Consider the following 18942-nt stretch of genomic DNA (forward strand, 5'->3'; position numbering starts at 1 on the left):
ATTCTCTGCTCTTCGTTCTCTCTTCAGCGCTGTCAAGCTTCGAACTTTCTTCTTTGTGCCAGCGGCGCGCCAGACACCCTTCCTGGCAGTACTTTCCGCCGACTTGGGCGTCATGGTTCTCCTCTTTGCCTCGACTTGTACCAAGCCTTTTGACCCGCGGCAGACAGCCGAGGAGCGCGCAAGCTTCATATCAAAGATCTTCTTCCTATACCTCCTGGTCCCGCTATGGAAAGGTACGAGAAAGCCAATTGAGCTCGATGATATCGAACCGCTTGCTGCAACATATACTTCACATACTCTAGAAGCTGTTCTGTTTCAGCATTGGCACGCAAGCGCCGCCCATCTTAGCACGTCAGATGAGCAAGTCTCGTACGGTGCCGATCTCAAGTCTTGTGATTTGGAGCAAGTCTCCATGTCTGGTCTTAACACCGTATCGCCATCATCGGCGAGGCCAATATCATTTCTTCCAAGGGATCCCACAAGATTCCCGAAGCTTTACAAAGCCGCCGCGCGGGCATTTGGCACTGTCCTTATATCTCCTTTGCCTTCCAAAGCTGTATACACGGTCTTGATTCTCCTCCAACCTCTGCTAGTTCAAGAGACTATCGACTTTATTGCCTCTTACTCGGGCGATGCCAAAGAACCCGAGCCAGCCGCCTATGGCTACGGTATCGCAGGCGCTTTCTTTCTCGTCTATCTCCTCTTTGCACTTTCTTCGGGTCACTTTACCTTTTCCATCAACAAGTCAGCTTGCAAGCTGCGGGGCGCGCTCGTATACACGGTGTATCGAAAAACGCTGCTACTTTCTGTAGATTCGCTCCAAGATCCAGACACTCCCTCACCCACGGTCATGCAGTCGGTCGACATTGAGCGCATCGTTGGTGGCCTCGATCCATTTCATGAACTCTGGAGTGGGGTTGTCGTCATCGTTGTCGCCCTGTATCTTTTGTGGCAGCAAATCGGCCTCGCTTTTGTCTCCACGATCGTGACATTGGCCTGCCTCTTCGGCTCCATACCTCTCGTGACAAAAGATACCTCTGCTCGTCAAAAGATTTGGAGTCGGCTAACCGACGAGCGTACAAGTCTCACCTCAGCCGCGATCAACTCGATCAAGGCGGTCAAACAATCCGCATTGGAAGGCTTTCTGATCAGCAAGATCACCTCGATTCGTCAGCGTGAGATCAAAGCGATGATCCGCTATGTGCACGATGTCTTATATATGAGCCTCCTTGGGAACGCTGCTGGAGACATTCTGCTGCTCGCTACCATTACGACCTTTGCACTTGTCTCTGCTCTTCACCATCACCACACCGGTACTTTTCCTTTCACGACATCAACTGTTTTCACGAGTATCACCATCATCCGCATCATCGAGCGGCCTCTCTTCATCATCGGCCGTCGGTACACGAGCGTCATATCGGCTGTAACTGCGCTTAATCGACTCGAGACTTTCCTGCTGCTCCCCGAAGTCACGCGTGAAAATGACTCAACTCAGCGTCAGCCGATGGAAAAGGAGCATCTTACTGCTTCAGCAGCTGCGATCTTTGCCGGCGCGTCCTTCACCTGGAAGCAGGACTCTGGACTGCGGGGATCCAGCGTCGATGCCACGAGCACGATACAAAAGAGCCCACTTAGAAAGGCATGCGCACCGGTGCTACGGGAATTGAATCTTGTCATCCCTCGTGGCCAGGTGACAACGGTGGTAGGCGAAATTGCCACCTCTAAAACGTCGCTGCTATGCTCATTACTCGGAGAGTTGTCCTTACTGAAAGGCGAGGCAGTTCTGCCGCTTCGTGCAGCTCCCATCGCATACGTCGGACAGAATCCATGGACACAAGGCGAAAGAACGATCAAAGAGAACATTGTCTTTCACAGATACTTTGACAAAGAACGCTACGAGCGTGCAGTGGAGGCTTGTGGACTGTCCCTCGATATACAGCAGCTGCCTAAGGGCGATGGAACCCTCGTCAAACACCTCAGTGGTGGTCAGAAGCAGAGGGTCGCTCTGTGCCGTGCGGTGTACGTAGAAGCTCCGACATATATCCTCGACGATGTCTTGAGTGCAGTCGACGCCTCGACAGCTGCGGGAATCAACCAGGCACTCTTCTCACGTCAATCTGGTCTGCTGCGGGGAAGAACTGTAATTATGGCTACCAACTCGGTGCAGCAAATGCAGCTTGCCGACCACATTGTGCAGATGAGTGCTGGCGGCAAAGCCGAAATGGTCCAAGGCGGAGCGGGCGCCATCTCAAGGCTAGCCGACAGCATTGATACGATCCGACGCCGTTCGGCCGAGGAGCGAGAGAGCAACGGTGCGGACGGCGAGTCGTCTACAGCCGCCAAGATACGTGCTGCAGCCGCCAAGGAGCGCAAGCTTCTGGAAGTTGAGGAAGAGCAAGAAGATGTCATGAAGGGTGGCATCAACCTTTCCGTGTTCAACCGTTACTTCAAAGCGGCTGGACTGTGGACGTCGCTCGCATATCCGGTCGCTCTCATCGTTCAGACCGGATTGTCCAACGGACAACTTCTGTGGCTGCAGAACTGGGCCAAGCATGTCTCTGAAGACACTTTACATGCATCGTTGGGTCTTCACATTGGTGTGATGGTCCTCTTTGTTGTGACAAGGGTGGTCACATATGGTGGTTCACTTTTGTGTTACCTGTACATATTGTGTCCCAGGATTTCGCTCAAGTTGCACCACGACGAAGTGACGGGCTTGTTGCGCTCTGGAGCCGACTTCTTCCTCAACCTCAACCCAGGCCGAATGATCAACCGGTTCACAGGCGACATCTATTCGCTTGACTTCCAGATCAGCGCGTTTGTCGTCAACGTCGTTTACTTTGTTATCGAGCTCGGCTTCTCTTTGGTGTTGATGGCGTTACCGGCTCCGTTTTTGCTCGGCGTGATCGTCGCCATGGCTGTCCTGTACTTTGGCATCTATAAGCTGTACAGCCCTTCCTCGCGGATGCTGCGAAGACAAGAGATGGCCACTAAGTCGCCGCTTCATGCCCAGTTCAGGGACACGGCGGATCTTGAGGGACTGCTCACGATTCGTGCATTGCACATGGAAGACACCTTTTCGAAGGCTACCGCTTCGTTGCTGGACACTTCGCAGAGACCGTACTACTGGCTCTGGGCGGTCCGAGTTTGGCTGCAGACGTGGCTCAACCTGTTGGGCATGATGTTGAACACGGCTCTCGTGCTGATTGCGGTGGGTCTGAGGTATAAGTCGAATGCCGGATTAGTTGCTGTTGCCTTGATTCAGGCCATCTCACTAACCTCGGATCTAAACGGACTCATGTCTGCGTGGACGGAGCTGGAGATCGGCATTGTCTCTCTCGAGAGGATCGAGCAAGTGATCATGGCTACTCCGGATATCAAGGACGATCGAACAAATCTCAAAGAGATGTCGAGCACTGTCGTGGCCAGTGGTGTCTCTCGGCCGGCCGCCAGTGTCCGCTTTGAGGATGTGACTGTTGGATACCATGGTAATGAAGGACCCATGTCATTGCATAGCGTCAGCTTCTCACTTCGACCAGGCGAGCGTCTGGGAGTGTGTGGTCGCTCAGGATCGGGTAAGTCTACGTTGCTGTTATCACTGCTTCGTATCCTGGAACCGGCTTCTGGTCGCGTCATGATCGACGGGGTGGACACGGCGACGCTGACTGGGGACTCGGTCCGACGAAACATCTCGTATATACCACAGGAGCCAATGGTGCTTCCCTCGCTGTCGGTACGCGAAAATCTGGACCCAGAATGCGAGCACTCGGACGATGGGGCTTATTGGAAGGTACTTTGGCAGACTTCGATGTTCGACACTGTCTCGCAGCTTAGCGAAGGGCTTGACCACATCCTTGACTTGCAGAGTCTAAGCATGGGCCAGAAGCAGCTATTGAACGTCGCTCGTGCGCTCCTTAAGCGACGGGGAGTGCTTGTCATGGATGAGGCTACATCGAACCTTGATTCGGAGACCGATGCCAAGGTTCAAGCAGCTCTTGGCTCTGCCTCGAACGAATCTGACGCATCGGAACAGCTTTCACGCGCTCAGTCAAAGAAGCGCATCGAGACAACGAATGGCGACGACGATGCCTTGGTCTCGGCACCTAACAGGCCAACGATGATCACAATCGCTCACAGGCTCTCAACCATCATAGACTATGACAAGATCCTTGTACTTTCCGAGGGAAAGGTGCTTGAGTTCGGAAGCCCATCGGAGCTGCTGGCACTGGAGAATGGAGAGTTCAGATTGATGGTCGAGGAGCAAACCCGAGAGGTAGACTAGAGGTATCTCACGCCTCTGACTCACTGCAACAAAGAATGGCCCTTGTGTTCTCGTGATAACAAACGTCTTTCTTTGGAATCCTGTATGAATCGTGAATTTGACGCACACATCGTGCATCATGCTGCGTGCTTAACGCTCGTGGCTCGTGGCTAATCGTGAATATACCGGCGTTGTTACACCATAAGTGCCACACACTTTTGTTCATTTACGATTGTGTGTGGTCACGTGTGTTCGTGGCACGGTTTTGTTTTCTTTTGGCATGGATTTCGTAATTCGTTATTTACGATTCATGTGTGTGAAAACGGAAAACGGAAGGACGCGACGGGTAAACTCAGAGAACCACGAACGGGTTCATTGACTCGTCAGTGCGGGGTTTCGCTGATATGCTGCGTTGGTGGATGATGCAAGAGTAAGGCCGACCGCGTGTCGCAGCGCATTGCAGTGGCTGATGCTTCGCTGCATCAGACATTCTGTCAAGCATAACTACTGTTAGTTAGCAGCATGTCGAGATAAGAGTGGGTTTGCAATTCGGTGGTGCAGAGCCGGACGGAGTGTAGGGCTCGAAATAATTTCACGAGCGGTTGAGGAGGCTACTGTATCGGAGCGCCTTGGCGTGTTGATCGTACCTCGACGGTTTGCCGTCGCGAGGCGAGATGCGGGAATACTGAACCTTTACTCACGATTGCAGTAGCAGCGGCAGTTGTGAAGGAGCCAAAATATCCACGATCATGGCCCAAAACAAATCCAGAATCGTGAATAGTGAATCCACGATTACGAATCGTGAATAACAAATGCGATCCAAGCTTTAGGATATTTAGCATCAACGTAGAACAAACTCGGCTGCTGTAGCTGAATCACGAATTTTCAAATTCCAAACACCAAAGTTGGAGCGTCGTGTGTCCTTTACCGAGGTCGAATTGGGCTGCCGCTGTCAATCACGAATCACGATGCACGCCAGGAAAGGATCAACACTGTTGTCGATCCACGGTTTCAGCCGTTGTGCTCCACACTTCTCGCACCTCAAGCATCCAAGATTCGTGTTTGATTCCCTGCAAGATCGTTTGCTTTTCCCTCTCCTTCCAACTCAGTTCCCCTCTCCGCAAACGGCGACAAACTTATGTCCATCTCTGTTCTTACACCATCACCCCTCTTCGCCTCAGCGTCAACGCTCTGACATCATCCACAGCTCACTTCGCCTGAGCGCTACATAGAGAGCGAGCACCGACACGAAAAGCGGCTTGCATCACAAATACTCGATTTCTTCCGCTCAAAAGCCATGCTGACAACTCCATTCCGGCTGTGAGCAATCTTGAAAACCTACGGCAACCTCTCGACAATCTCTCTCCCTCGTAACGAAATGATGGATCGACACTATCCCCCGGAGCCATCGTACTCCACCATCAAAGTGACCTCAGGTTCCAAAGGCCCAATCAAATCTTCGGTTTCCACCATTATAGAATCGGCCAAGCGTGTCCATACCTCCAAGACCGCTTCGTCCCTTCTCCCTGGTGCAAGCGGACCTTTGCTTGGAAACAAGCTCACCTCCAACTCTTCCGAATACACCACCGCCTCGGCCCTTGTCTATCCTTTCTCACCAGGAGAAGCGCCACCCGTCGAGCCAAGCTTGTTCGCCTATTCGTCAACCTCCTCTGTCAACAAACTGCCCAAGAGACTCAAAAACAGCAATGCCAGTATCTACACTGCCCAAACTAAGGCAAGCACACGCACAAAGAGTACAGAACGCGCCACCATCCGCAATGCTCGCGGAGAGATCGAGTGGAAGGATGCACCTCCGGTTCCTCCCGCTCTCGCCTCTTCTTCGCGCCACCATCTTTCGGCCATGCCTTCTGGCTCGCATTCACGACGGACCCCTTCGCCTTATGATGAATTGGCGCCCAGATCGCGCACGCGCTCAAATGGTGCGCTTAGCCGTGCCTACGACGAATCTCGTCCTACAGCCAGATCTCAACCAGCAGACATCCCCTACAAAGCGATTGGAAGCATTTCGGTGCCCTTGTCCCTACAGCGGCCCAGAAACAGACGCAGATCCACAGATGACGCTGACGGATTCCACACGGCCGACGAAGAAGACCTCGAAGCGCGCGAATGGGAGCGCAAGCGAGAGCGTCAGATGGCAGCCGATCGATACGAAGTCCATCAACGTCAACAGGCGCGCGAAGAGGAAGAGCGACGTGCTCGGAAACGTGCCGAACGCGATCGACTCGTGTTAGAAGCCAGGGAAAGAGAACGTGAAGCCGAGGCCAAAGCACACGCCGAACGAGAAGCACGTAGACTCGCTCGCGAGCAGGCCGAAAAGAAAGAGGCAGAGCGCAAAAGGCTTCAGCACGAAGAAGCACAACGTAGGCGCATCGAAGCTCAAAAGGCCGCAGCAGAGGAACGCGAGCGCAAGGAACGCGAAGCAGAGCAAAGAAGAGCGAAAAGAAAGCAGCAGGCAGAGGAACGTCGCATCCGTGAGGAGCAAGAAGCTCAAGAACGTCGCAAGCATGAGGAGCAAGAAGCCATCCGTAAAGCCGAGGAAAGGGCAAAGCGTCAAGAAGAGAAGCGACTTGCTGCCATCGAGCGCAAGAAGCGCGAAGAAGAAGAAGCCATTCGCAGAGCTGAAGAAGAGGTCAGGCGTAAGGAAGAAGAGCGACTGGCTGCTATCGAGGCTGAAAGGCTCGCCAGAGAAGCCGCGATTCGAGCCGAGCGCGAAGCAATACTCGAGAAAGCGCGTCAGCTCGAAGAAGCAAAGCGTCAGGTCGAAGAAGAAGATCTTGCAGCTATTCGTGCCGGTCGCGCCGCAGATCAAAGTGCTCACCTCGCCCTTGCAGCCGGCTTCCCCTCTGCAGACCCAGAGCTTAATGCAAACCTGATCGGCAGCGACAACGAAGCTTCTGATACCGCTTCAGACGTGTTTGTTGATGCAGGGACTGCGGAAGAGACGGGCACTGAACCCAAAAGTGCCACTACCGACTCTATGGCACGCTCCACGTCCAACCTCGAGACGCCTTCTAGCACAGACGGTAGCTCGGATATGCCTACCACGCCAAGGGACGAGAACGGACTTGCGATTATGCCGCCCATTTCTTCTATATCGGACCTTGAAAGGCACTCGTCTTCCAACCTCGGACACGGCCAGGTCAAGTTTGCTGCAGGGACCAATGGCAAAGCTACACCAATTGCCGCAATCGTCACTTCTGTTCCGCTGAAAATGGCACCAAATAGGTCCGATCGCTTCCGTAATGCTGTCACGATCGGTGCAAGGACGAACGCCCCAGCCGCCTCCGATAGCGCCGCAGACCGAACCATCGTGCCTTCCATCTCGCTTCTCACAGCCACGTTTGCAGCCACAGAAGGTGAAGACGACGACGATGACGTCGAAGACAAGGAGCAAACCAGCTACCACAAGGTGAAGCCCATCGGCCCGTATCGTGAGGGCGGTGTTACTTATGGAAATGGTTGGTGTGCTCACGGGCTCGCGGACCCCTCCCTTACCATCGATCACCGAAGATACGTTCGCGTACCACGCAGTGCGGCAGATACGAACCAGAACACCGAATCAACCGGTCTACAATTTGACGAAGTCATGTACAGCGACCTTGGTGAGCTCATCTGGTCGGCTACCACGCCTGACGTGATCGCCCGTCTGATTTCCTACCTCGATTACACTGATGTCAAGGCGCTTCGTCAAACTTCCCAATCCATCCGCTTTGCCCTAAGCCAGCTCGCTGGTCGTGAAATTGTCCTCGCTCGCTTCCTTTCGTGCGTCGGCTACGAGGCGTGGACACCTGCCGAGGTGGATGGCAAGGTGGTGGATAAGGATCCTTTCCCGCTAAGCTTCAGCGACTGCGAAGGTTTCCTGCTCAGCTCTGAACTCCTTCCCGAATACGCTCTGGTCGGAGCCGAGTGGACAAGAGCACCGCACAAGATGGATCCTCGATACCCAAGGATAGCTCGTGCCTCGACTCGTGCGTACAATCGCGTACTGACAAGGTTGAGGATGCAGCCCAACTTCCGCGTGCCAAATCCGATCAAGCAGCAAGCTGGAGCATCGGCAGAGACGATGGTCATGAGTCCATGGAAGCCTGGTCGTGCCGGGTTCTTCCGTGCCTGGGTTCCATCTGCCGAGGCAGGCGGATGGCTGAGCGATACCGAGCTTGCACGATGCGAGCGAGAGCTATTGATTGCAGGAGTGTTATCTCATCTTAAAAAAGGCGACGTGGTGTGGGACTGCGCCGTTGGCGACGAACGTAACGAGGGCAAGTACGTGTTTGATGGGCGATATCTGCGCGATCTCTCGTTCATGTTTGACCGAGGTGGACATCTGCCTTCTTGGTTGAATGCCTTTGGCTTTGCACCGAGCTACTACCACAATATTGTCCGCTCGAGCGACGCCTCTCAGCCCGTTGTTTACCTGGACGTGCTCCCCTGGCGCGATCAGATTGTCACGACGATGCGATTGGTGCAGGATCAGGTGGAAACATTCTCACCCCAGGGCGCACGCTACCGGATTTCGAAATGGCTCTACCGTGCCGTGATCAACGTGGTTCCTGGAGCGATCATTTCCGATGAAGGGCTCGAAGTGGTAGACGCAGGATGGCACGGCAAGATCGTCATCGAAACAGAGGGAACGGCGGAGCATGCAAAGGAGTTGATTGCGCGCTGTGCTGGTCCGGCCGAGTCGGCGCGGATTAAAGCGAGGTTGTTGGCCAGCGTTATGAATGTAGACGCGGAACCGAACGTTCCAAAAGCTCCGGCGCCAACCAAGGACGACAAGGGCAATAGGGTCGAGACAACAACGCCATGGGCTATCGTCCGTGCTAGGAGCCGGCCTGGCTTGATCTGGATTCGACCGATGGACATCCGCGAACGGGTCGTCTTCTAAAGGACAGAACGGCGAAACATCATGACTTTCCTCTCAATTCCAATACAGACTATCACTATACCCATATCCTGTTCTACCCACCTAGATATATTCATCCACAGACACAGCACAAACGACTTGCGGAACACAATGAATATCAACATCGGGTTTGCACGTGTACGACAATTAGAGCTTGGCAAAGCGAGCCACGTCATCGTTGGCAACCTGGGCGACCCTAGCGAAGCCTGCACCGAGACTCTTTTTGCCCGTGTTCTTTACGAACTGCTCGAAAGCGATCTCCTTCCTACCTTGGCTGTCTTGGCCGAGCAGCCAGACTTTGGTTTCCAGCTCGTCGCCCGGTCGGACAGGCGAAGTGAATCGCACGCCAAACGCTTGCAGCTCGAACCTGGTCTTTGCGCCCGTTGTGTTTGCAGGTACACCATCGTTCTGGTCGACTGCCTTGAGAACTGCACGCGCAGCGAAGCCGAAAGAACAGAGACCGTGAAGAATGGTTCCACCCAGACCCACTTTTTCGCCGAGACCGCCATCAATGTGAATTGGGTTATAGTCTCCCGATAGCCGGTACAGCATGGCTTGCTGAAGCGATGTTTTTTCCGAGAGCACAAAATCAGGGTCGCGATTGGGGACTTTGGGAGTGGGAACTTTCTTCACCAAGGACTTGGAAAAGCCAGTACCCTGCGAACCGCCTCGGTAGAAGCTGCTACCGATCATGGTAGCGTGGTTTCGTCCTACAGGACTAATGAGACGCACCTCGGTCTCCATGATCAAGCCGTTGGGTCGATCATGCACCGCACAGATTCGCTTCTCGAGCTTCCAGCCTTCGCCTGAAATGACAGGGATGGGTGCATGGATCTCGATGCTCTGCTCGCCGTGGACGATGGTGTTGAGGTCGAGCGAGGGGAAGCCAGGCACCGCAGATCGCGAAGAGACCATCTCCGAAAACACAGTGGTGTCCTGAGAAGTACCCTTCAAACCAAGTACGACGGGATACGTGGGGAAAGCACGAAAACCCGCTTCGCGCTCGTAGGTGTAATCGAGGTCCTTGGGTCCCACACCGATACTGACGGCATAGGTCAACAGGTCACGACGGTTCCACGCTACCGGTTGCGTGCCGGCGTCATGTCCGACGGTTTTGTTGAAATCGACTCCGTTGTTGCTGTTGCTCATACTGTTGTCTGAGAGGTTTGGATCTCCTGGAATGTGTACGATGGGAAGAGAGGCAGTGGATGAAGAAGAGAAGGAGCGAGAGGAGCTTAGAGAATAAGGCGGGATTGACATGTTGTTGGACACGAACGGAAATTGCGGGGTGAAGCTTGAATTTCTGGGCCGGAAGCCGGTTAGCCAGCTTCCGGGAGCATTTATTCGTGCCAGAGACGCGCACCAGCCAGCTGCTGCCCGCTCGGTCCTTGTGGTGACTGCCACTAGCTGCTGTACGCCACAAACGCTCTTGCTGGCGAAGCAAGACATGTTGATCTCTGAAGACCTGTAGCGAGGTCACAAGACTCAGCACGCTGTCCTCCCGGTTCTGTTATGCCGAAATGTCGATACTGGTGCACTAGTTTGTGCTCCTCTCTTTCGCTCGCAAAGGGGTGGGTGGTTGGGTGCTCCTGCGGCTACACATAGGGTGGGCACTCTTGGTCTTTGCAGGATGTTCGTGGTGAGATGGAGAGGATCAAAATCAGAAGCTTAGAGCCTTTGCATTGACGCAGCAAGCCCGTTGATCTCGATGTTTGTCACGTTGTGGATCCCTCTCTTGGTCCTGTTTGCCCTCGTCTCTGAATCCCTGCGTGCCCAATATCTCATCAATCTCTGTGACTCGCATTCACGATTGGATGCACATCAACAGGGTCGTAGTTCTCCCTATACGTCCAGGCGATGGACAACGAAGTTCTGAAGGCCGTGAATGACTCACGAGTGCGTGATCCACGATCCACGGTCATTTTCGTCGATTGTTAGACCAGCTTACTGATGCATCTCTGACTTTTTCGGGTCGGTAATTACGAATCACGAATCACAAAGATCTTGTATATTCTGCTCCGTACGAGAGGTTGTAGATTACGACCAAAAATCTCGCCGGCAGTCGTGAGTGCACCTCGGTGCGATGACGGAAAGTCAGGGCTTACGCATTAGAGGCTCTTGGCAGGCGAAGTCACGAGTAAGGCTCAGGAACGCCGGCAGGAGCGTTTATGGGCTCAGACCATCCATTTGCACAGCCGCTTGTGACTATTTCCATCTTCAAAGATGTTCCGCCTTGACCCTGTTTGCCATCCACTACCCTAACCTCAAAACTATCCACTCCAGAGGGTCTCCTCCCATCGCATACGCGCTTCTGCTATCAAGTCTATTCATCTCTTGAGGCTGGTTCACCCCCTCACACAAAGCTTGGCCCACCATGAAGGGCATTGCCAAGGCAATGAAGCGGACGCCGCATCTCATGACGTCTCGCATTGGCAAGGCGGCCAAAACCACCGATCCAGCCTTCGACTCGCTCAATCAACGTTTCACCAACCTCGAGAAGCTCTCGGATAAACTTCTCAAGGACGCCTCTACGTTTCGTGATACTGTCAAGAACATGCTCCTATCTGGCGCTAATTTTGGTCGTCACTTTGACACGCTCTTCCAACCGATCGGCTCGGAATACGATCTAGAACGTAAACATCCAAATGCGCAAACGACCATGATCAACCTGTCACACTACGGTCAACTGATGGAAGAGCTCAAAGAATCTCTCACTCCCGAAATCGAGTTGATCGAGAGTCGAGTCGTTTCACCCACAAAGGATTTCCAGACGATCATCAAGGCGATCCGTAAAAACATCACCAAACGCGACCATAAACTCATCGATTTCGACCGTCACAACAATACCTACTCCAAGCTGCGCGACAAGCAGGAAAAATCGTTGAAAGAAGAACAGAGCTTGTTCAAGGCCGAGCAGGAATTTGAGACTGCTGCTGCCGATTACGAGTATTACAACAGTGCGCTCAAGGAGGAGTTGCCAAGATTCTTTGAACTGGCGAGTGCTTTTATGACGCCTCTCTTCCACAGCTTCTACTACATGCAGCTGAACGTGTTCTACTTGACGATGGAGAGGCTGCAGAGTTTTGCGGAGGGGAAATTCGATTTGAGCAACAACTCGATCGCTGTTGTTGAGGATGCTTACATGGCGCAATTGACTGACGCTGCTGAGCGACTAGATGCTCTGAGCATCCGAAGGGGCGCCATGCCGAGCGCAAAGATTCTAGCACAGAACAGACCGTCTTCAGGAGGGCTCAGTCCTTCGGGATCGCGCATCAGTGGTGGGTTAGCTGCAGGTGCACCGAGTCGATCAGGTTCAATTCTCGGCACGTCCGGCGCTTCAGGACTGCACACTGCTCCGCCAGCATATTCCCCCACCTCGGCAGCTGGCGCAAGTACCAGTCTAGCTGGCAAACGTGCTCCACCACCTCCCCCAACCAAGCCAAAACCCGGCGCACCACTCGCGAAGAGCTACGTTGTCGCTCTATATGACTACACTGCTACAGCAGACGGCGATCTCACATTCAAGGCGGGCGATAGAATCGAAGTGACGGAGAGAAGTGCTTCTACGGACGATTGGTGGACAGGTATCATCAACGGTCAAAAGGGTGTCTTCCCTGGAAACTACGTCAGGGACGAGTAGCGATCCAACCCCGTCCAGACACACTCTTCACCATGTTGTATCGCGTCGATCTCTGCCGGTTTCAATTCAAGGCCTCATCCATTTGAAGACTCTACACACGTCAAGAGGACTGTTTCAGTCACTGCGCAAGTGAAGTTTGTCTGGCGTCGTGGATTGATTTGACAGCTGAATCGTTATCGGGCAAATCGAGAGTGTCCACGACTAGCGCATGTGCTGTGGAGAAAGGTAGTAAAGACCGTGATAGATGAAGAGCGGCTCATCGCCGCAGTCATCTGTGGTGTTAGAAAGGGGAACGTTTAGGCTCTATGCCTGACTTTCTCGAGATGGATCGTGGGATGCGGCTCATGTAGGGGTTATTGCCGTTTGAACGATTGCTTGTACGTGTGGCTGTATCAAAGTCGGTCACTCTCCTCGTTGCGGCGGCTCTAAGAGATGGACTGCCAGGGGCAGAGTCGTTACGCCCAAAGACAAACGGCGAGGAGGTGCGGTTTGTCGCCGACTCACTTTGTGCATCTACGCTGAAGTCGAACACGGAGCGCGAATGTATCAAGCCTTGACTGCCTGTGGGTGTGGCGAAGGTCCTCTTGACAGGTTCCGGCAGGAAAGCCAGGCTTTCACCATCCGCAGGAGCGAGCTGAGCAGGGTGCGAATTAGATCGTGCAACACCATTCAAAGGTGACGGTAATGCCGCAGGCTGCTGAAGGCGGTTGGCGAAAGGCGAATCTGTGCCGAATGATGTATCGAACCGCTGTGATGCACGTGAAGACATGTGCTGGGGTCGAGACCAACTCATGCCGATATCGAGGCTGGACGAAGGTGTATCGATCTCGCGCAGATCCGATTCCTGTAGAACGGGGGTAGAGTTCAGTGCAGCTTGACCTTCAGCGATGAGCGCGTTCATTTTTTCTTGGAAGCGCAAGAGTATCTCATCATTCTCGTCATCGTCGTCTTCCTCTTCTTCTAATCGGTTCTGTTTGCCATCGTCGTCGCCGCTGCTATTGAAGCCTTCGGTGCGAGTGGCTGTAGCAACTTGCGAGCTGGTGGCAAGATCAGAGTGGGCGGCAGGCCCGGCATCACGGAATGTTTGCGGAAGCGCTTTCCGAGGCGTACTCTGTCGTTGTGGTTTCGAGCCCTGGAAGGTGGCTCTTCGACGATTACGTTGCGAAGAAACAAAGACCTTGCGCATACGAGCCGAACTGGACTGCGGGGTCGATGCCTGTTGTGGCTGCTTCGAGGGCGTCAACTGATCATCGTAGTAAGGTGGCGGTGGTTCCTCCAAGCCTCCTGGAGGCATTTTTGGCTCCTTTCCTCCCGCATGGCCAGCCATTGGGCGCTTGTGTTGAGAGATGACATGGCCCATGTCTGCTTCGGGGCCAGCTTCCGGATGATGGCTCTGGTTCTCACCATTGACGGAATGTCCCCATGATGACCAGAGCGAATAGGCTGTGAGCGCCGCGGCACCTGTATAGAGTGCAGCGTTGAGCGCAGTATCAACGATGGCACCAGCCAAACCACGGCGACGCTTCCGCGGCGGGTCATCGGCGGGGTTATGTGCGTCGTTCATCGCTTGCGATGTCTCGCGAAGTGACACCTGTGCAGATCGATCGCCGCGCGAGAAAATGGTGTTTCGCGCAGAATAGAAAGACGAATCATCTGCCTCGCCGGCAGTACGAAAGCTCGTCGGACTCGCCGACATGGGCGTTTGCTGTGGACGAAGACTTACAAACGAACTCGAGCTGCTGGAGGAGGGCATAGAGGCGAGCGACGCCATCGAAGCGGTCGAGGTGCTGGTCGGGAAGCCCATGACAGACTGAAAGCTGAGTTCGGTCCTTGGTACCTCATATTGTTGTTGATACGGGCCCGACACGGAGGGGCCCGCCTGCTCCCATGGCAGCGATCCGAGTCCTCCACGACCGATGGTAGCTGTCCATTCTCGTTTCTTTCCTGAAGGCGTCGACGAGGGCGGGGGCATTGCTAGCGCCGATTCGTCCAGATGGCTCTGTGCTGTAGATGTAGCAAGTGTGTCTTCGAAGCAAGATGGTCGGGGACGATTCGGGGGATGCAGAGGTCCGCGCAAACGGCGTCGAGATGGGATTCCGTAACCTGTATTCATCTTGGGACGAGCAGGGCCGCCAAGTGGGCTGCTCACACGCTACTGTCGATTGTAGAAGCGCGCTTGCACACCATGTGCTCGTGTTCGTGCTCGCGCTTGCGTTCTTGGTTTCCGGTTGATTCAAGGTAGGTAGGAAGTGAATGAGGTGCATGTATCATAACAACAGCCCCTGATGGTAAAATGAAAGCAACCCAAGACCCTGCGCATAAACCACGCATGTTCCCTGCTTCCGTGAAATCACACAAAGGCTTGCGTTCCGGCCGACTCTTTTCAAAGTTGCAGCAGCCTTCACGCTTGGCCAACATGCGTGCTGAAAGGGTCCAGGGGCGTAGAATGCTTCTTGTGTTGACTACGCCAAGCCACGAGCATAACACGTGATGCTCGAATTTTCACCCAGTGTTAAGTCAGAACGCAGACACTCAACCTCGCCGTTCGTGGTTCGACTTGGCGAGCCTGACACACTCAGTAACGATGATGCCCACAGCATACATGCTCGATCTCAGGCCTATCTATAGCGAGTCTACGGACTGACTTGCTAGACCATGAACCACGGTATGCTTTGGGCACAGCTGGGCGGTTAGGTCGATGTCAGCAGCAGAAACCCTCTTCACGCCCCATGTCACTTTGTGCGGGTTGTGCCGATCAGCGTGGAGTTTGAATCCGGAACGGTGGCGCAGAATGGCGGGAGTCCGAAACCAAAAAGCCCGGCGTGAGGCACCAACGGCATATGGAATGATAAAGCGCTTGCATCCGGATGACGCCAAGCCACCCGGAACGGATCAAGATCGGCACGGCGTGTGCCGGACAGAGAGAGTGACTTGGCATTTAGACACATTCAAAGCAATAGAATTGCCCTGCCGTTACATATATAGTGGACGAGCTCCAAGTAGGGACGGCGAAAGTTGCTTTCTTTGTGGACGCTGACAAGTTACCTCCTGTTGTATCTGTAGCCTGGTGCACGGCAACGGTCCCCACTGCAGGCATGCTTCAACTTGTGCCAGCCATTCTTGTTCTTGGTCTCGCGGTGACTGCACAGCAATCCTCCGCCAGACCACTTCTCTCAGCAGCGAAACCAGCGGGAAAGCATACAGCGCTTCTGTCGCCCCTCGACGTACCCTGGGGACAGTTCGGTCCAGCCGCCAAGCAGGCTGGTTCTCAAGCTTCAGGTAGCGACACCATTAACGAAGATGCATCAGGACTTGCCCCGGCACTTGCGCCTGGGATCATCAACTCTATTGGCGAAGGATTTGACCCTCAATTTCTCACCGTCACTAAAGACGGGAAGCCGTTCTACTTGGTGACAGACGTCGACTTTGGCGTCAATGTGTTTTTGCGAGCAAGTTTCGATCTCAACGACATCTATCAGGACGAGTCGAAGAAATATACAATCCATCACTACCCTAACACTACCTATCCGGAAGGAGTGGGTACCGAGGCAGCTGATATCGTTCGGTACGGTGACAATTTCCTGTACACGGTCTCTGCTATTGCGGATGATACGATGCGTTTGCTCATATCGAAGACCGACGATGCCTTGGGCGAGTACACTGATCTAGGGCGCATCTTGGCTCAAGACGGAACACCTCTCAAAGGGTATGATCCACACGTCATCGTCCATCCAAACGGCAACTCCTACCTGACCTGGTCAAATCACGAATATGTCCAAATCGTCCAACTGCAGAATGGTGCGCCAGCGCGAGCTGCTAGTCCGATTGTCGACCTTGTCTCCTATGGCGTGAACACGGAAGCACCCAGTAGCTGGATTTTCGACAACCAAGCCAATGGCTCTCGGACCCTCAATCTGGTGTACGCCGAAGGCAACTATTATCAGTCCAACTACAACACACGACTGCTGTACATCGACGTTGAGGAAGACCCTCTCGATCCAAGTCGGTGGTATCAGCGAGCTCAACCCATCCTTGCTTCCGATAGCAGCCAGGGTGTATACGGTCCTGGATCGGGCAGTCTGTTCGATGGGCCTGATGGGAATGTATGGTGCGCCTACGGTGCATTCGCTTCGCGTGATGGAGCGGATAACGGCAAAAACGAGCGGTACGTCAGGGTCCAGGTAGCCGAAGCGGATGCGAAGGGTGTATGGCTACCGACCCAAGTAATTCGTGCTCAGAAGCTGACTGAGACGAGACCCAGTGAGCATCAGTTGTAGAGTATCCTAGACTTGAACGCGACATGGTTGCCACTCGCGAATCTTTGATCCCGTAAGACGACATGTGACCACCGAACCAGCGTGAAGGTGACGGTTGTGCTTGCAAAGATGGACAGGAGAGAGGTGGGAAACACGTCATAATCGCATGCATAACCACAAATTCCGAATTCCGAATTTGCGTGGCTCATTTCATGCAGCTTAGCAAAGCAGCTTTCTCAAACTCGGTTTGTTGGTGGTTCAATTTGAGTAGTGTCTTGGGCGTATGCGTTCGGCAAGAATCGTGAATGAATCATCAAGCTACGGATGACAAGCAGTGCTGTGTGATCCATGAATTAGTCGAGTTAGAGAGTACCAGCTGGTTGTTGATTGCGGTCATGTCAGCGTAGAACAGCTCGATGCCGCGGAGCGGTAAAAATTGAGAGAGCGCAGTGACGAAGCAAAAGCTTTTTGGCTGCCTCCCTCCACTCAGTGTGACTATGTTGTTGACGTTGCTGATGGCAACAGCTGAGCGTCTTGGAAGCAGTTGATTCAGCGCAACTGAACGAACCAACAATACCCTCAAATACCTCGAACATTCGCTTTGTGTCTACCATCTATTCACCCTTTATCTACAGCACCTGCTTATATCACCCCGAGCGGCAGACATTAGCACGCTTCTGTGCCTTTGAAGAGCCAACACAGGGTTGCATCATCATCAAAGATGGTCGTCCACGTTCTGGACAACTTGTACCTGTCTATCACTTTCCTCATCTCGCTCGGATGGCAGCTACTCGGCTTCGCGATCGCATTCGGTCTGCAGATCGACACCATCACCGACTTCTGGTCTGCTGTAAATGCCATCTTTCTAGCCATCTTCACGCTTTGCTGCGGAGACCATTACTATGCGCGCAACGTTGTGGCGAGCATTTTTGTCATTATGTGGGGGGTCCGTCTCGGTGCCTTTCAGCTCTTCCGCATGATCAAGATGGGTGGAGATTCGCGTTTCGACGAGATGCGCTCCAAGCCGCTCAGCTTCCTTGGCTTTTGGACTTTTCAGCTCATTTGGGTGTGGACGATCACCATGCCCGTCACGGTACTCAACTCGCCCAACTCAGGCGATCCAGCTCAAGGGGGTGGAAATGCTCGATTCGGAAACGGAAAGGATGTTGTTGGTATTATTTTTTTCGCCGTTGGTTTCATTGCAGAGGCGCTGGCTGATGTGCAAAAGTACAGATTTAAGTCCATCACAAAGCCTCCAAGGGGTGCGATCACAGACGCTGGTATCTGGAAGTACTCGCGACGTCCCAATTACTTTGGCGAGATCATGCTTTGGTGGGGCGTTTGGCTCCTTGCCCTCGGCAACACAACCGAAGCAAACAAGTCTGGTCATGACGCTCTGTACGGCTCCATCTTCTCGCCCCTCATCACGATGGCTCTCTTGCTCTTCCTCTCGGGCATTCCTCTGGCGGAAAAGCCAACACAGCAAAAGTACTTCTTGATGTCGCATGGTCCTGATAAGCAGTCCGAGGGATTGGAACCGTGGCATGCACAGACGGAGCAGGACCCGTGGGACAGGATGAAGGCGTTCCGCGAACGTACTTCGCTCCTCGTCCCTCTGCCCAACGCCTTCTACCGGAAATTGCCAAAGGCGATCAAATCGACGGTGCTGTTTGACTTCCCATTCTACAACTTTGACGAGGCCAAGGACGGTAACAAAGCTATCAGAGAGGCAGAGAACAAGAAAAACAACGAGAACCCCTGATCCTCGCCGTAGACATGTAGATACCCTCGGAATTGTGCCGCTGTATTCGTGAATGCTTGATCTGTTTGCTCCTGTCCACTTCTCCGTACGAATTGACCA

The 18942-nt window shown here is 53.6% G+C and overlaps 7 protein-coding genes across 7 annotated transcripts in view; 5 read left to right on the forward strand and 2 right to left on the reverse strand.

Annotated features, from left to right (window-relative positions):
• The window catches only part of UMAG_15074 (uncharacterized protein), a gene marked incomplete at both ends in the record, with an annotated part of 4775 nt that extends 493 nt beyond the window's left edge, over positions 1 to 4282 (forward strand). The window contains one exon of the mRNA XM_011389845.1: positions 2 to 4282. Within this exon, the coding sequence (XP_011388147.1) occupies positions 2 to 4282 (4281 nt within the window). The remainder of the gene's footprint in view (position 1) is intronic.
• Positions 4283 to 5639: 1357 nt separating this feature from the next.
• UMAG_01746 (uncharacterized protein) lies at positions 5640 to 9167 on the forward strand (the record flags this gene model as incomplete). Its single annotated transcript, XM_011389410.1, has 1 exon — positions 5640 to 9167. The coding sequence occupies one exon, from the start codon at positions 5640 to 5642 to the stop codon at positions 9165 to 9167; it is 3528 nt and encodes a 1175-aa protein (XP_011387712.1).
• A 165-nt stretch (positions 9168 to 9332) lies between these two features.
• On the reverse strand, positions 9333 to 10334 carry UMAG_01747 (uncharacterized protein; the record flags this gene model as incomplete). Its single annotated transcript, XM_011389411.1, has 1 exon — positions 9333 to 10334. The coding sequence occupies one exon, from the start codon at positions 10332 to 10334 to the stop codon at positions 9333 to 9335; it is 1002 nt and encodes a 333-aa protein (XP_011387713.1).
• Positions 10335 to 11559: 1225 nt separating this feature from the next.
• UMAG_01748 (uncharacterized protein) lies at positions 11560 to 12825 on the forward strand (the record flags this gene model as incomplete). Its single annotated transcript, XM_011389412.1, has 1 exon — positions 11560 to 12825. The coding sequence occupies one exon, from the start codon at positions 11560 to 11562 to the stop codon at positions 12823 to 12825; it is 1266 nt and encodes a 421-aa protein (XP_011387714.1).
• Positions 12826 to 13105: 280 nt separating this feature from the next.
• Positions 13106 to 14938, reverse strand: UMAG_10867 (uncharacterized protein; the record flags this gene model as incomplete). Its single annotated transcript, XM_011389696.1, has 1 exon — positions 13106 to 14938. The coding sequence occupies one exon, from the start codon at positions 14936 to 14938 to the stop codon at positions 13106 to 13108; it is 1833 nt and encodes a 610-aa protein (XP_011387998.1).
• Positions 14939 to 15920: 982 nt separating this feature from the next.
• On the forward strand, positions 15921 to 17102 carry UMAG_01750 (uncharacterized protein; the record flags this gene model as incomplete). The annotated part of the gene is made up of 1 exon (XM_011389413.1): positions 15921 to 17102. The coding sequence occupies one exon, from the start codon at positions 15921 to 15923 to the stop codon at positions 17100 to 17102; it is 1182 nt and encodes a 393-aa protein (XP_011387715.1).
• A 700-nt stretch (positions 17103 to 17802) lies between these two features.
• On the forward strand, positions 17803 to 18843 carry UMAG_10868 (uncharacterized protein; the record flags this gene model as incomplete). The annotated part of the gene is made up of 1 exon (XM_011389697.1): positions 17803 to 18843. The coding sequence occupies one exon, from the start codon at positions 17803 to 17805 to the stop codon at positions 18841 to 18843; it is 1041 nt and encodes a 346-aa protein (XP_011387999.1).
• Positions 18844 to 18942: the final 99 nt, after the last annotated feature.

The sequence above is a fragment of the Mycosarcoma maydis genome, chromosome 3 (genome assembly GCF_000328475.2).
Source record: "Mycosarcoma maydis chromosome 3, whole genome shotgun sequence".
NCBI lineage: Eukaryota > Fungi > Basidiomycota > Ustilaginomycetes > Ustilaginales > Mycosarcoma > Mycosarcoma maydis.